The sequence below is a fragment of the Sceloporus occidentalis genome, unplaced genomic scaffold, assembly GCF_023333645.1.
Source record: "Sceloporus occidentalis isolate IW3139 unplaced genomic scaffold, rSceOcc1.0.p SCAF_7, whole genome shotgun sequence".
Lineage (NCBI taxonomy): Eukaryota > Metazoa > Chordata > Lepidosauria > Squamata > Phrynosomatidae > Sceloporus > Sceloporus occidentalis.
The window spans coordinates 74,250,427-74,266,616 of record NW_028316987.1 but is presented as its reverse complement, the minus strand read 5'-3'; the positions used below and the strand labels follow the sequence as shown (position 1 = coordinate 74,266,616).

Below are 16,190 nucleotides of genomic sequence, written 5' to 3'. Positions count from 1 at the left end.
TCTGGTTAAAAGCAAGAACTTAGCTCTTGGAAATTGGAAGGCCCTTAGAATCTGGAGTTTTAAGGACCCTTTTCCTAAAAATAAAATAAAATTATACTATGCTTCTCTATAACTTAGCCTTTTCCTGAGTCTGATGACACCTTTGCATTGTTCATATATGGTGTTGTTTTAACTACGGTATGTAAAGGAGATCCCTCCTTTGAAGATCAGCACTAGTGGCCTTTGCCATTGTTTTTGCTGCTGCTGCTGCTGCTAAAATTATGAATGGGTCTGACCACTTTCACTGGTCAGCTGTGTTTCTTGGCTCATTTCATAATTCTGGTGATTACTGTTTAAAGTCTTAAATCTAGAATCAAGCTGATTCGTACAATCAGCATTGTTATATTCCATCACCTGTCCCTGAGCACATGCTTGGGCCAGGAATTTGTTTTGTACGCGAGTGACACTCACAGTTATTCTATACCTATACATTCACTCCTTGGTTGGTGATACTATTTGACAATCAGTTATCAGAACTCCTTGTCACATTTCCTGTAAATCATCTAGAGATCTACTAGTAGCCCCCATTCTGTTTCTGACCTGCCTTAAACAGCCTGGGATCAGCGCATGTAAAGGATTCCTATCTAAGCTCTGAGGTCTCCTTCAGAAGTCCCCTCCTCCCCCCCCCCCAATATTTTACTGTTAGAGAACATTTTCCTGTGTGACAGCATCTGGATGATGAAGCCCCCTTGCCTTGGAAGATTATCTGGCTCCACCATACTCTTTCTATAGGCCACTTAGGACTTCTTATTTTATTTGTTTAGACAGGGATTTAAGTTAATTAAAAACAACTAGACACTTTTGAGTTGTTTTAATGGGCAGTCTGCCCAGTTTTTAATTGTTTTTTAATATGAGATTATTTGAATTGCTTTAACTTGTTATGAGCCATTTGAGCACTATATAGTATAAAAATTGAATAATAGGGTGTGTTTTTTAAAAATTTGCAAAATATATAGTGTATTTCCTTTTAAAATTGTGAATTAGTACCACAGGAAAGAAGACCGCTTACAACATGTGTTTGAGCACAGTTAATTAATACAAGTTAGTTTTTCCTAAGAAATTTTATGCAGGAAATCTTTTAGAAATTTGACCAGATAATATGAATATTTATGAATGTGAAAGTAATCTGTTTTAATTTTCATGTTAAAAATAGTACCTCATGTTTCTGTTTGGTTTTTCACTTTCTCATGTATTCTGTTCAGCTAGAGAGCTAATCCCAAAGCACAGCTTTTCTGATGTAAAATCTGAATGCTTGTGTAGACACAACAGCTGTCCCCTCACCATGTGGCATCTTCTATTACTTTACTGTAGATTGGAGTTTTGGCCCAGTGTTTTAGTAATATTGGACAAACATGGTTTTAAGTGACAGAAGCTTATGCTTACACATTCATCTGACTCTCATGGTTACAGTTGGCTCCAGAGTAGAGCAGGAAGAATAAATTCATACTGTGGCCACCCTCTTAGCTACTTGTGGCAGTTGAATCACAGAGGGTTCTTCTGTTGCATCTAAAGACACAATTAACTATTGCGGAGGAGCTGAGGATTTAAAGCTGAGAAGCTTTAAATACACTAAGGGTTTGTGGGGAGAACCTCCACCAACAAAACTTAAACAAACAAACAAACAAACAAACCCATAATTATGGAGGTCTAATGTTTGAAATAAATGAAATACCTTATTTTTTCCAAGAATCTAAATGTATACAGGCAGAAAGGGATTTAAAGTACCATATGGAAAAGTATGCTAACATCTAAATAAATTCAGACAGCATACAATTATGCAAAGTTCAGAGTGTTTGCTTAAAATGAAGGCTGTAGAAATTTAAAAATGTTCTTCACCCTATTTTGATAATAGTAATTGTAGACATTTCTTATACTAGCTCTGTAACAGCTAAATTACATATTTAGTAAAGAAAATAAAAAGGGTTTCATGATGCCTGTGTGACATAGGGCTCTGGGATTTAATGTGAGCTTTTTTTGATTTGTATCAGATCATATAGGGCTGTATCTGTTTATAGCCCATGGACGTCTAATCAGCAATGTTGGCTACAGCCCAGCTCTTTTCATTGAACTAGAGATGTAAAATGCCTGGAAATATGGAAAGTATGAAAGAAGCCATTTTCTTAGAAATATGAACACTGGAATATCTGCAATGTCTGTTTAATTGTCAGTATTAACATTGAAGATAACTTCCTTCTCATCAAAATAATATATATTATATATATCTCCTAGCCTGATTATCTGGTAAATAGTAAAGAAATTCATGTTGTGAAAACTAAATTTAAAAAAATAATTGTTTGGGTTTGTAAGTGTGTGCACACATGTATAAGTGTGTTTGTGCTAACACATGTGCCCAAGGCCACTCCTGTAAATTTGGGAATCTTCCAGAAAAGCATCTTCCTGTGGAGCTGCTGAGATGCAGCAGCACAATCTCAGATGTATGTAGAAATACGTTGATAGTTTTAAAAATGTGGGGTTTTATTGGGTTTCAAACTGTAATCCAGTTCAGTTATTAATTATGACTGCTGTTTTGACAGAAAAACATAGAAATTCATTTACTATGTTCTTTTGAATATCATCATTATTAGTACATAGAAAATTTGTTTGAAAACTCCCTGTTGATATGTTCTTATATTTTATGTATGTGAAAGAGAGTTAATGGGAAAGTTCTTTTTTGTGTGTTCTTTAACTTAGCCATTCTACTCTTTTCCAGTTTTACAAAAAATTGCAGACTTGCACTCTGTTGCACTTAAATTTGGGTCTTTGCAAATGCTACAGGATCTGATTTAAAGCTTTAAACAGGGAAACAGTTGTCTGTGTTCTCTTAATGTTACACAGACATTCACAGTGGTTGCACAGGACTGCATCTCTCCAGTTATAGACACTGGATATAAACAAGCTCTTGGTAGACTTCTGATTAACTCTCCAGTGAACAGTATAGGCCAAGATCCATAGAACCACATGCCTAACTCAGTGGACATAGCAGGATACAAGAATCTGGCCTTCTGACAATATATCCCTTTACTTTGAATCTTTCAGCATCTTCACAAACTTCCTCTGATTAGAACTACATTAGATACACGATAAGCCACTAGATTCACCTCCAAGAGCTGCTTGGATCCTGGCCTGTAGTATGGATCTCATACTGTGGATCATCTATTGAACATTAAATAGCTATAATAAATGTTGTTTCATGATAGTGGTAAAACTTACTTCTCATGGAACGTTCTTACAAGGGGTCCCTTCCTCTTCCCAAGCCAAAGCATTGCCGCTTTTATTGCTGTACTGCTTGTGTGAATGTAAGCGTTTGTGTGTGAAGCTGCTATTGCTTGTATGGGTGTGTTCATTCTTCCTCTTGAGAGGAAAAAATACATGTCATTTTGAGATATATGGGTATGCATATCTACCCCCACCTAGCCAAGCTGAACCTGATATTGAGTTATAATGGTTGTACAAAAATGCAGACAGATATAATTTTTGGCATCTGGGGAACAAAGACATACATGCACACAAAATGGGGGATGACTGATAAAATCCTTCCCACTATTGGCTATTATTTACTGCCTCTTAAGCAGCGGGCTGTATATTTATGCCAATTTCTCTGCTTCAGGGAGCATTCTTGATAGCGGGACAAAGTGAATAAAAGTAGTTTGCTTTGCAAATGAATGCAAATGGCAGAGCCTTTGGGAAGCCCTTTAAACAGAGGCCAGGCACTCTGATTATGAGTGAAGCTGCCATTTGGACATGGTGAAAAGAGCACGCTTGAGCCATTGATTGGGGGAGACAGTAAAAAGTCAGGAAGGGCCCCGTTTAAGCTTGCAGTGCAGCAGGCGGACGTCAGTGTGGTTAGAGCACAGTGGGAGAATGACAGGCAGGATTAGTGTCAGGGAGAAGCTTTGCCGTAGCTGTGGAGATGGTCTCTGGGGTCATTCACCTCTGACTGTTGTTCTGTGCTGATGGCTCTGTAATGCAAACTGCTTGATGCCTGCCTGTTCATTATCGGAAATGGTGATTAGGGGAGGTATTTGTCATAAAGGGGCTCTTTTTAGAAATAAATAGAAATGGGAAGCTGTTGCTTACTGCCCGTGCCAGGGCAGAGGAAGCCTGCTGCAGATGGCTTTTCTAAGAGAAAGGAGAAGCTGGAAACAGCTGCTTACATGTTGAATGTTAAGGCTTCCCTATACAGAGCCACTGCTCTTTTGCCTTTTTTAAAAAAAGAATATATTTTTTATCTGTCCTAAAAGGGGGAACTAGAGGTGGCTTGCAATGGGTGGTCATATATTGGCCTCTTTGAAAATAGGGAGCATTTCCCTCCCCCTCTCCTCTATGTATGAACCATGCTTAGAAGCTATTCAGTCTGGCTGCTTTTAACACATTGAATGCTACCTCCACAAATCCTTTTCGTGTCAGAGATAAACTCAGCAGATTTGTTACACCATTTTAAAATGTAAGAGTGTTAGGGATGGGAAAGCTCAGAAAAAAAGGGGAAAAATGAGCAGGGGGAAAATTGCCTGTGTTTCTCCCCTCACCCCTAAGCAAAGTAAAAAGACATTTTCGCTATTATTTCAGTTTTTGTTTTTGTTTTAATTCTAGATATTTACATCTCTATGAAGTATGATGGCCTGCCTTTAAAACAGGATTGTATCATTATTTGGTCTATTTCATCTTTCTGCAATTATCTGCATGAGGAAAATGATTTTATGTGCTATTTCATAATTTTAATATCTCAACCCATGTACTATTGGCATTATTTTTTTCTTTCAATGTGGTGGTTTCTTAGGATTTTTTTCTCCTTGCTTGTGTGTGTTTGCAAAAACACACATGGACACTGGCCTATCTCTACCCAACGTACTGTAAATAGATAAACTTGATTTTTCAGTCCTGCTGTGTGTGTTTCTATGTGTGTTTTTAACATAATATACATCTAGGAGATAAAATTGATCCACATATGTACAATAAGTCGGTTCTTCTGTTACTTTGTGCAACAAGAAGAAGTAGGAGCTATTAAATAAGCTGTAAATGTATGGTATTGGGAGTTTGCATCCTTTATTGGATTACTTTGCTTAAGTTCTGTGGCTGAGCATTTTTGGACAAACATAAAATCTTTCCAGTATCCTAATGTTCTGCAAATGTTTTTCAGGCACCTGAATGGACAGAAGAGGACCTTACCCTACTGACAAGAAGTATGGTTAAGTTCCCAGGAGGGACGCCTGGTCGATGGGAAAAGATTGCTCACGAATTGGGTCGATCAGTGGCAGTTGTGAGTTCACTTGAATTTGCATTGTATGGACAAACCAGAACAAGACAGACAGTGTAGAAGCCAGACGTAGATGGGGGCCAACATTGTCTTCTAAGAGAGGCTACAATCCTTTTAGGACCTGGAAGTGAACCATTAACTAACTAAGCAAGAAGCAGATGTCAGCTGGTCCCCCTGCTCCACAATTAACAGCTGTAACTGATCAGCTATATGGGGATTCTGATGCTTAGAGACTTGAGCCACTGTAACCTGATAACAGAAAAACAATGCCAGTTTTAGTCTTTGTAATAAACCCTCTTAGCTGGAAGAGAACATTTGTGAGACTTAAGCAAAGATAATATTTCTGCTTAGGCCTTAAAAAAAATTCAGATAATCTAATAGTGTTTAGACAGGTGGTATCCATTAATTAAAGCTCAAGACCTTCTCCTTATGCAAATGATGGGCCTACACCATAATGAGAAATGCAATGAAGTATAAAATGACTACTTATAGGGGTCAGGATTCAGTTGTTTTCCTTGCAGTCTTTGTATTAAACATATGGGTTTATACTCTGCCTGCGAAGATCACTGAGATGGTCTAAAGTGGTGTCAGTATTAGTCAGTAGGAGCTTGCTTCATTGTGTCATGTATGTCAATGCTGTTTCTCTCCAGTTTACCTCGGTTCCTTCTTGTCTGCTGTACAGGGAACAGCAGTAGGAACATTGTTCCCTCATGTTGAACTTCATCTATCTTGCTGAGCTTTTTCATAATTTTTCATATGTCTAAAAAAAGATTAGAGTTGTGGACTGTTTTTTCCAACTACACTGATGAATGCACCCAATGGATTTGCCATAGTTTGTGGGGTTGAAGCCTTCTTTTAAAAAGTGTCTCCTGCATGGCTAGGGTCTCTAAATGCCTTCTTACACCTGTTGTTGTTTTTTGTTGCTGTTGAGTGCCTTCAGGTAATTTCCAACGTAAGGCAACCATAAGGTGAATCTGCCATGTAATTTTCTTGGCAAGATTTGTTCAGAGTGGATTTGCCTTTGCTTTCCTTTGGGGCTGAGAGAAGGTGACTTGCCCTACACACCGTAAAATATAAAAATCAAGCTGCTAGATTTCATGCAGTGCTCTGTTCTTTTGGTTTTTTCCTCTTGAAGCCTTGGCTCAAAATCTGTTTGTTAGTACTATGACCAGTATTGTGCAGATGGGTACACACCTAAGGTGCAGTACTGCAGCCATACTCACCTTTCTTTACTGCATGTTTTCCAAAAAGGCGACAGATCATCTCCATTGGTTTCATAAACCTCATGGAAGATTAACAATACGTATTCAATGTAAGACAAGGATTGTGCTTTATACAATTCTGTGTATTTGTGTGGATGCCACACAGATAGGACCAAAATGATACATCACTCATCTTGGCACAAAACTCATTTTTTGTAGGAGGACCTTTTTGCTCAATAGCTGTCCAGTCTGTTTACATCTCAAATGAGCAAGCCTGCATGACTGCTTATTAGTAATATTTAAAGGGGGGGAAATAAATCCATTCCGAACTGTCTCCCCAGTGACCAGAGGCATTGTGTAGACTGTGTGCTGAAAATACTAACAGAGACACCACACATCGCTTCATTCGTCTGGTCTGACAGCTGAAGTTTCACAGTTGAAGACTTACTTTTTGATAAAGGACTTGTTTAGCTTCAGAATATTTAACATGTTCAAGGATGGTGACAAATGATGACCTAGAGCCAGAAGATTACCGTATGTTTATGTAACCATGATGAACATCTCACTGTTTGACTTACCACCACTGTACCCTATCTCATAGACCATGGCAACACCTCAAGTTACCAGCATACAGATACTATACATGAGTGGTTCTTAATCTTTATCATTTATTTGTTTGGGGCTTCAGCTCCCAGAAGCCCCAGCCAACTTTGGCCAAACAGTCAGGAATTATGGGAATTGAAGTCCAAATCATCTGGCGGATCAAAGGTTAGAAACCACTGCTCTAGATCATCATCCTAATCTTCTTCTTCAGCTTCAGCCAAAAGAAAGTACAAATCTTTCAAACATAAATGATCTGATAGCTCCACGCGGAGTCCTTGACCATGTCATACACTGCACCTGTCTTCTTGGGTCACCTGCTCCCCTCTTAAGTGACAAGTCCACCATAGGCAGACAGCCACATCAGATAAATGAATGCTATCTGTTTTGATATAGCCACTTGTACCACTCTAGAACTGCTCTGAGATTTGCACACTGGTCTCTGCAGATGCAATAGAAATGTGTCTCACCATCAGAAGGTTTATATTCTAGGATCAAAGGTTTATATTCTAGGTACTTTCTGGTATCAAAGAAGAATGATGGGTTGTGATCCTCACAAGGCATAGTGACTCTTTCATCCACAGTAAGAAATAAACTATGATTACCTTCCAGTCTATCAGTCCTCTTATTCACCATGGAAACTGATTCACCACTATGCACCTTCAGCAATTCTACTTCCATTCTCCTGTTAATAAGGGTTGCAGTGCCAAGCATTTTCAGTTCTGTGGTGGCTGCATGCCTGGGGACTCTGGACAGCATGGTTTATCTACAGATAACTGATTGTTAGTCATAGGATCAGAGACCTTGCTTCACAGATGTCTTCACATTGCAATCTCCTTCCTGATGACCTTGGTCTCCAAATCAATCCAAAGCAGTCCGATCTCATTCTGTCCCAGATGATAAAGTCGAAATTAATAATTAGGCACCCAGACACATGCATGTATGACTTCTTAATGGATCTATAGTATTTTTAATCTCCTATGGGATGGAGTGAATTATATTTGGAATAATTAATACTGCACTGAACACTACTCCTTAACCTCCACACACACAAAAACTCCACACAACTTAATTCAATAATAGTAAGAGCGGTTCTGCCTCTTAGAAAAAATGAATACATTTTTATTAAAACTTATTAAAACTTTTTTTTACTATTGAACAAGTTGGATATGTTTATTTGCAATAGTAAAAAAATATTATGTACAAATATATATGTGATAAAATCTTGAATAAATAATGTTACCTACAAAATGATCCCAATTTTGTGAATTATCCTTCTTTTTGGTCATGCCACTCATTTTCAACTTACCTCCTTTCAAAATTACCTTCTTCTTCTTTGTTAATGTATGTGCTATATCTGTCTCTGATGTACTATTCTTTCATCTTCTTCTGTTTAGTTGCTGTATGTCATTTACTCTCTCTCCTGAGTCCACATATTTTATTTTTCTTCTCCTCTTTCTCTGCTTTCATCCTTACCTTCTCTAGGCATTTGTAGCTCCTCTGGCAGAATTCTGTGGTCAACTTTTGGCAGATATTGACCATAGATTTGCACCGGAGGACGTAGAGATTTCTAGAAAGGTGTTCTTTCAGGTAAAAAAAATAGTGTTTTTTGTTTGTGGCTTTCCCACTTTCACAGGGGTCCTTTCCCCCTAATCCTTGTGAATGTGAAGGCCAACTGTATTTTGCTTTCCCTGCATTGTTGTTGTTGTTGTGTGCCTTGTTGTCTCTAAGGCAAACCTATTATGGGGTTTTGTTGGCAAGTTTCTTCAGAGGGGATTTGCCATTGCTATCCTCTGAGGCTAAGAGCATGTGATTTGCCGTTCATTACTTAGATTAAATTGTAAGGGAGAAAATATATTTGAAACAATTAGCACACCAACTGTAGTATGCCTGAAGGGCATACTGCACACATAAATGTGTCTGTTTCTTAGTCATCTAAACTAATCAATTACAGCTTTGATTTTAAATTTGTCCAGTTGCTTAATGTGACTTTTGTTATGTTAATTTAGCATGCGGTTTTACTTTAATTTTATGAAACAACCCACTGTCAAAATTGGGATTTTTTTTTCCATTTTAGAAAAAAATGCAAAGAATTTTCCACCCCACATCACTAATAATTGGAAAGCCAATCCAGATGGTTATGGGACCTTTCTGAAGAGTATTTGAAGAAACAAGAAAAGCTGAGGAAGGAAGGGAAAGTCAGTGTTTACCCCATGCATTGACAGAAATGATTTACTTGCACAAGCCTTTTTGATCCCAGCCTGAAGCTTTAAAGCAGAATTATGCAAAACTTGAAAATGCATCCACTTGTTTTGCATAATTATGGGCAAAGAAATTAAGATTCGTTTTAACAGATTGTGAAGGCTTGGATCCAGTCCCAGTTGATGGTTCCAAAGTGGAGTTGTTCTATTGAATCAGTGGAATTTACACAAGTGCGCACATACCAAATTCTCATTGATTTAATTGGTTTATTCTAGTTATTGTGTGTTCAGATTGAAATTTGACATTGGAAGTTACTTTTTTGTCTGTTCTGGGGATTTGTGTGTGTTGCAGCTGCTGTTTTTAGACAGAATGAAATGATTTAAAGGGAGTAGTTCTGGCTTTTGTCAGCTGTCGAGTTGTGCCTGTTATTTAAACTTGCATCCCATTTCTTCAAGAGCACTTTCAGCCAAATCTAGGTTTGGGGGTGAGAAAGGTTCCTTTTTATATACTCATACCTGAGTTATTGTATAGGTTCACTGTTAATTTCCCCATGTTGTCAAATAAAACAATTTCTTTTATACTAAAAGCTTTTTGCTATGTACTTTTTGGGTCATTTATTTTAAAGATCACCAGAGATATTCCCTCTCCTCTTCCCCTCTATCTCCCATAAAAAAAAAAAAAATCTGGGCTGTTTGTTGTTGCTTTTGATGCAGGCACACTATGACATTTGAACATGTCTTTTCTTTTCTAGCCCTGAAGTTTCATTTCTTCTTAAATGTTAGGATTGCCTCATTAAAAAAAAGTTAGTGGATAAGAACCAGTACCTCGAAAGACCTTTTAAGGTTCTTGTTTTGTTTTTGCTTCTTTGTCATGTTTTTTTCAGGTAGATTTCTTAACAGCATCTTGTATTGGCTCTCAAACTGGAGTGGTCCTTGTAGACTACCTTCTCCATAGGATAGTGGGAGATTTTTGTGCCAAAGGAAAAAGCAGTGCAGGTTGGAGACACAAGGGCCAGTAAGATCAAGAAAAGGACTCAAGAGATAAGAGGCCCAGAGCTGCATGATAGAGAAAGAGTTGTCCTTTCTCAAGTGGCAGTGGCAGTTAGGCAGTGTCCTAGCTCATTCTGCCTCTCATTTGGTTGCCCTTTGCCATATACCTTGGCACGGGCCTCGTTATTAATAAGAGCAGAGGAGGACGACTACTTTAGGTTGACCGCATGTTTCCCTACGCAATACGTTTTAGAAGAAATAGCAGTGTTTTTCGTCTGTTAAATTGCAATAATGACAAAGGGGAGTGTGAGGTCTAGCAGTACCTTAAAGAGTTCAATATGAACTTTCACAGATAACAATCCTTACCCAAGAAAAGTGTATAATTCCATCTGAAGTGAGATATGAAGTAAGAGAAGTCTTCCAGTTAATAGTAGAGAGCTTTGGTTTGCATCTTTAGTGGTCTTACTTCCCTGGCTCCATCACAGGGCGTTTTGGCATTTGTCAGCAATTTGAGCAATAAAATAACCCAAAGGCTATATGGCACAAGACATTTGTGGAGGCTGGAAACATCACCTGTTGGGTCGCTGAAACCGGCTTAAATGGGTTTCCTCTTTGCGAAGACCAAAAAGCACCAAGTGTGGCAGTGATAGTCTGAGCTGCATACATGCACTGCCCAGTGGCCATGTGTACATCAAAGTTGAGATAAGATAAATTCCAGACTTTCAGTGAGCAGCTGTCAAATGTATCCAAACCATTCCCTAAGTAAGTAGCGTTCTTACAACAGCCAAATAAGCATATAATTGGAATTTACCCTTTCTTTCTAACTTCCAAGATCTTGCTTTCTTTTAGCAAATGTGGCTGTTCTCCTTCTGTTAAGAACTAATTCCTAAATTATAATGGATTAAACATTTTAAAGTTATTTTTAAAACCACATTAGGGTGAGTTGTAAAACTTTTCTGGACTGCATCATACCACATTGCAGGTTGCTTTATGTACATGTGTGTGCCAGTTTGTGGCTGAATTGTCATCCTGATATTAGAATATTGTGAAACAAGCTGACTGAAATGCTTCCTTCTGATATCTAATTTTCTGTGTGCAGGAAGTCTTTATGCTTAATCATGCAATTCCACCATTAGTTATCTTTTAATGGTCCAATCCAGGAATTATATGTTCTCTTGTTTATGTAGACTAGCTGTGAGTTGGTGGCTGTCATTACAGCTTGTAGTAATGAATTTCATATGTTAATTATGTATTGTACAAAGTATTTCTTCTGCTTTTCCTGAACCACTATTGATGTGTTGTAACTTAAAAAAATACTGAATTCAGTGCACAACATTTAACAATATACATCTTCAAATAATAAACAAATGCAGTAAATGCAAATAAATATAAAACTTTAAAAATGCCAGTCAGTTCCACTAGATGACCCTAAGTTTTACCAGTGTTTAGAGCTGGAGAAGACTTAATAAATTACTAAAATATTTTCTGTATTTTTTTTCTAAATGAAAAATGTTCAACCCTTCAGCCTTGAGTATACATATCCATCTTGACTTTTTTTTTAAAAAAAAATGTGCACCTTAACCAGAATGCTTTGAAAAGTAGAAATGTAACGTTTTGTTCATAATCTCTGTGACTCACATAGATAGGTTATCTCTGCCCCTGCAGTGCATCTTTTGGAACCTTCTGGAGCAATACTATATGTGTTTCAGTGGTAGCCCTGCCCACCCACCACACACTTGACCAGTGGACTTCCCGCCTAAACCCTCAGTTCTTCTTCATTGTCTTTGTGACTCACACAAATTGATTATCCTATGCCTGCACAGAATGTCTTTCAGAATCTTCTGGAGCATTCCATAAGCATTTGGACAATAACTCCATCCACCTCCATCAGCCCTAAATAGGGACCTACCCACTGAAATGCCAGTTTGTTTTCATCCTCTGCTGCAGTGTCTTTGAGAGGAACTGTGTTCATTGACCTATCTTTGGTCTCGTCACAGCTTTCTGGTTGGTTCAGTCCTGGAGTTAGCTGGTATGGTTGTCTAGCGTTTGATGGTCAAAGCTGCTCTTGCCCTCCAGGCCTCTTTCCTTACTGACATCCTTCAAAAAGTATATCTCTGGTGGTGCTAATAAAATCCCAGGATGGGATGGACACCTGAAGTCTGGGGTGAAGCCCATGTGAGTAGCCTCTTATGCCCATTGTACTGTCTTTATGTCTCAAGTGAGATAAAACAGAGAAGTGCATCTAAAGCATTCCTATAAAAGCAAGCCTTCAGGTCTCAAATACAGTCTTCATGGCTACCTACCTCTGTCAGAATGGAAGCCATAGAGATACCTTTGGAGTCTGCTTTGGTCCCAACTGCCAGCTCTTCCACTTGGCATGGTCACTGGTGAAGTCAATTTTGACCCCACAAGCAAGTTCTGACATCTGGGTGGCAAGTATGTGTTCCCCACACTGGGAAAATCTTTCCAGGTTAAAGTGCAGTTGATTGAAGGAAAGCATAAGAAGAAAAACTATTTCAAAGAGTCACCCTTCGGTGTCCTCACAATCAAAGAATGCATGCCAATGATGTTTAGGTCCTCCTAGGGTTTATGACCTCAACGAATTTGATGACACCCTTTGTGAGGTTAAGGATGAGACCTCTGTAAGCTTGGTTGTGCTTTGATCCTTTCACCCACCCTTCCCACACGAGGTTGATGATTCTGCAGTATGTATATCATTCTCATAGGTTGTGGTTAGATTCCCAGAATGCACAATCCTAACATGCCATTCCTGCTCCACAGGCTGTGATGGTGAAATATACTAAAGGTATACTTAGGCCCTGTGCAGACTGGCATAGCGTCTACATGATGCATGCCACGGCTCCGCCCCCAGGGCACTGATGCCACGCACTGCACTGCATGGCATGAAGTGTCATGGCACTCCTCCGGTGCCGAAGGAACGCACAGCACATTGTCGAAGAATCACTTTAAAGCTGCAGCGCTGCGGCTATCGCAACCTTTCCAGGGTGCAAAAAGGAGCCACTTTTTGCAGCTCCTTTTTGCACCCTGGAAAGGCCAGATTGGGGCTGTGGCCCCAATTTGGCTGAAAAAGGGGCGGCTGGAGGCCACCCCTTCGGCGCTGTGTGTACAGCCCCAAAATATACTAAGGGCAAACTTTTAGCAATAATAATACTTTAATTTTGTATTAAAATTTATACCTTTTGTTTGTATTTGTTATTTTCAGTATATTTTCAGTAACACACTAAAAGCATAGTAAGTGACAATAAGATGGCTTGTAGTGATAAGTATGACAAAAAATACCAGGTGCTGTAGGCTAGATTTCAGAGGAGGAAACTGGCAAAACCACCTCTGAGTATTCCTTGCCTTAGAAAAGCCTGTCAAATACGTATGACTTCCATAAAAGTCAACAGGCAACTTGAAGGCAGGTACACACACACACACACACGTGACCATGCAGTAGAAATCTTAGTAAGAGTTGCTTAGTAGATTTTATTGGTGCTTTTGGGTCAGCCTATATCAGACTCTAAACTTCCCATGTCAGTTTGATGAGAGAATTGGCCTAAAAGATCTAAACGTTTCAAGCAGTTGTTTGACGTGTCAGCCATTTCAACTCTCCCAACAAAATGAGATGAAACACTCTCAGTCAGTATAATGAGATCATATTCTTATTTGTAAGTTAAAAGATAATGCAGCATTTATTAAATTACCCTCCTGCTTTGCGCTGGTGGTATATATTAGATTTGTTTTTATCAATTGTTTTGATTATGAAAGGGAAGCTGCTTTCTGTTCTCTTTTAATCAAGAGTTCCTGCCAGCTGACCTGGTTACCTGTACCAGCACTATGTGCTTGCCTCCACACATCTGTTCTTTGACCCATTTCCCCCTTGGTGAATTTGTATCTTTCACTCCTGCCCTCTTACTACTTGAAGAAATAATTGAACATTCTACCTCTCCCCCTGAACAACCACATACACTTGCATGTGCGCACACATACACACACAAAGGGTGCACTTCCTTTGGTTAAATTCATTAATGGCTCATTCTTCCCAGCCTTTCTCAGTGAACACAGGCCAAGCGAACTTTAATTTTTTCCAAGAGGTCCTTCAAGACTGGTAACGGAGTATGTGTTGATGCCATTTTATGTGAGCATCCTCACTGCTGTCTGATATTTGTACTTGTATTACTGTGGCTGGTGCATTGAGACACGTAGTAGTACATGAGTGCCACCATTTTGTGAGGAGATGGGTGGGGGGGGGAGGAATGTAGTAGCACATTTAAGACTAAGTGATATTTATTATGGCTTGAGCTTTCATAGATATAAACCCACTTCTTCAGATACAGTACACAGTGATATATAGACATCAAGATAAAAGCATATTTACACAGTTGTGGGAGTGTGATGGAATGTATTAGGATCCAGACAATTGCAAATCATGACTCTTGCCCTAAATTTTCAAAGAGATGTGTAAGGTGATACAGTTCCTTTAGATCTTTACAGTGGTCAGTTAATGTTAATGTGTGAAGCAATAAATCTGCTTACCAGAAATCAGTTTCCTTGGGTTCGAAACCTTCTCTGAGAGAATTTCTTTTGTTACATGTACAAGGGCTCTTGTTTTAATAATGCAGTGTGTCCTGAAACCATTTCCTTTGTTCTTACCTCTGCTGATGGATTCGAATTTGTAAATATAATTCAATTCAGTTGTTCGCTTTCTGTAATTTTTTGTATGCCCAGGGAGGTTGAAATATTCTGCAGCTTTTTTGGGGGTATTGCCACTTCTAATGTCAATCTCTCATCTTGCACAGAGACTGTCCTGTTTTCCAATGTAGAGTGTACAGATGCATTGTAGCATAGGATGGTATTGTATCACATTGGAGGAAGGAAAAGTGAATGTACCTCTGATGTTGTGGGTGATATTACTGGGTTACTGTAATATTGTTCCCAGAATAGATGTGGGATAGAGTTGGCATCTTGGTTTGTGGCAGGGTCTCGGTGTAAATGGTAAGGCATGTATATGGTTCAGGACCATATAGTTGAGAAAGATATCTGGAGCAGCACTGTGTTGTTAAATAAACTTTTGTCTTCATTTCACTGAACTTCTATACTTGAACCCACGTAGGAAAGAAAACAGGTTCTCCCTTCATTTGAAGTTTCTGCTTCATCTCTAACAAATGAAGTTTCCTCTTCATTTGCATCCCTTCATAGTGGTGGTGGTGATTTCTTTTCCAGCTTTTATACTTTCCATCTATGTTCTGAGCACACCTGTAGCTTAGTACACACAATGGGTATGAAGAAGTAGTGTTAGAAGCTGGCTATTTTTGAGGTGAAGCGCAGTTTGATAGCTGACTGTAGGAGGAGCAAAACAGAGCCCAGTTGTGTTTGATGGGAAAGGCCTCCTGCTAAGTTGGAGATTTAAAAAAGCAGAGTTCAGTTGTGACAATCTAGTCTTGTCTCATCTGGATGGTGGTTCTTCTAAGAGAGAAAGAAAAAATGTTGAGATAGTTGAAGAGCTGACACAGAGATGTGTGTCTAGGGAAGAGAGTAGGATAGAGTGGCTAAAGTTTGTCAAGTGTTTGATTTTAATGTAAACCATACCAAGCTTGAAGTTAACTCACATAAGATACTTTATTTTTGTATGTTTCTCAATAAAACTGTTTGTCGTATAGTGGTTGACTCTGACAGAATTTATTATTATAAACTAAAAAGAAGAAAATCCATGCTGCCTGGAATTTTGAAGCTGGCTTGTAGCCTAAAAGAGTGAAAATAGGGCGAGTGTTAGCGACAGGGTACCTTCTGGGGTTGGAAGTTGAATTCAACTTAGGTTCTAAAGAATATCCCATCACAGGCTGGAATCCTGTTAGGGACATAGCTGCATACAGTTAGGGCTTATCTGTGCACCTGTCTGTG

At 38.9% G+C, this 16,190-nt stretch overlaps 1 protein-coding gene across 1 annotated transcript in view; it reads left to right on the top strand.

The window, feature by feature from the left end:
* DNAJC1 (DnaJ heat shock protein family (Hsp40) member C1) overlaps positions 1-16,190 on the top strand; it is a 99,920-nt gene that overhangs the window by 72,752 nt on the left and 10,978 nt on the right. The window contains exon 9 of the mRNA XM_089533344.1: positions 5,177-5,296. Coding sequence (XP_089389470.1) covers positions 5,177-5,296 — 120 coding nt within the window. The remainder of the gene's footprint in view (positions 1-5,176; positions 5,297-16,190) is intronic.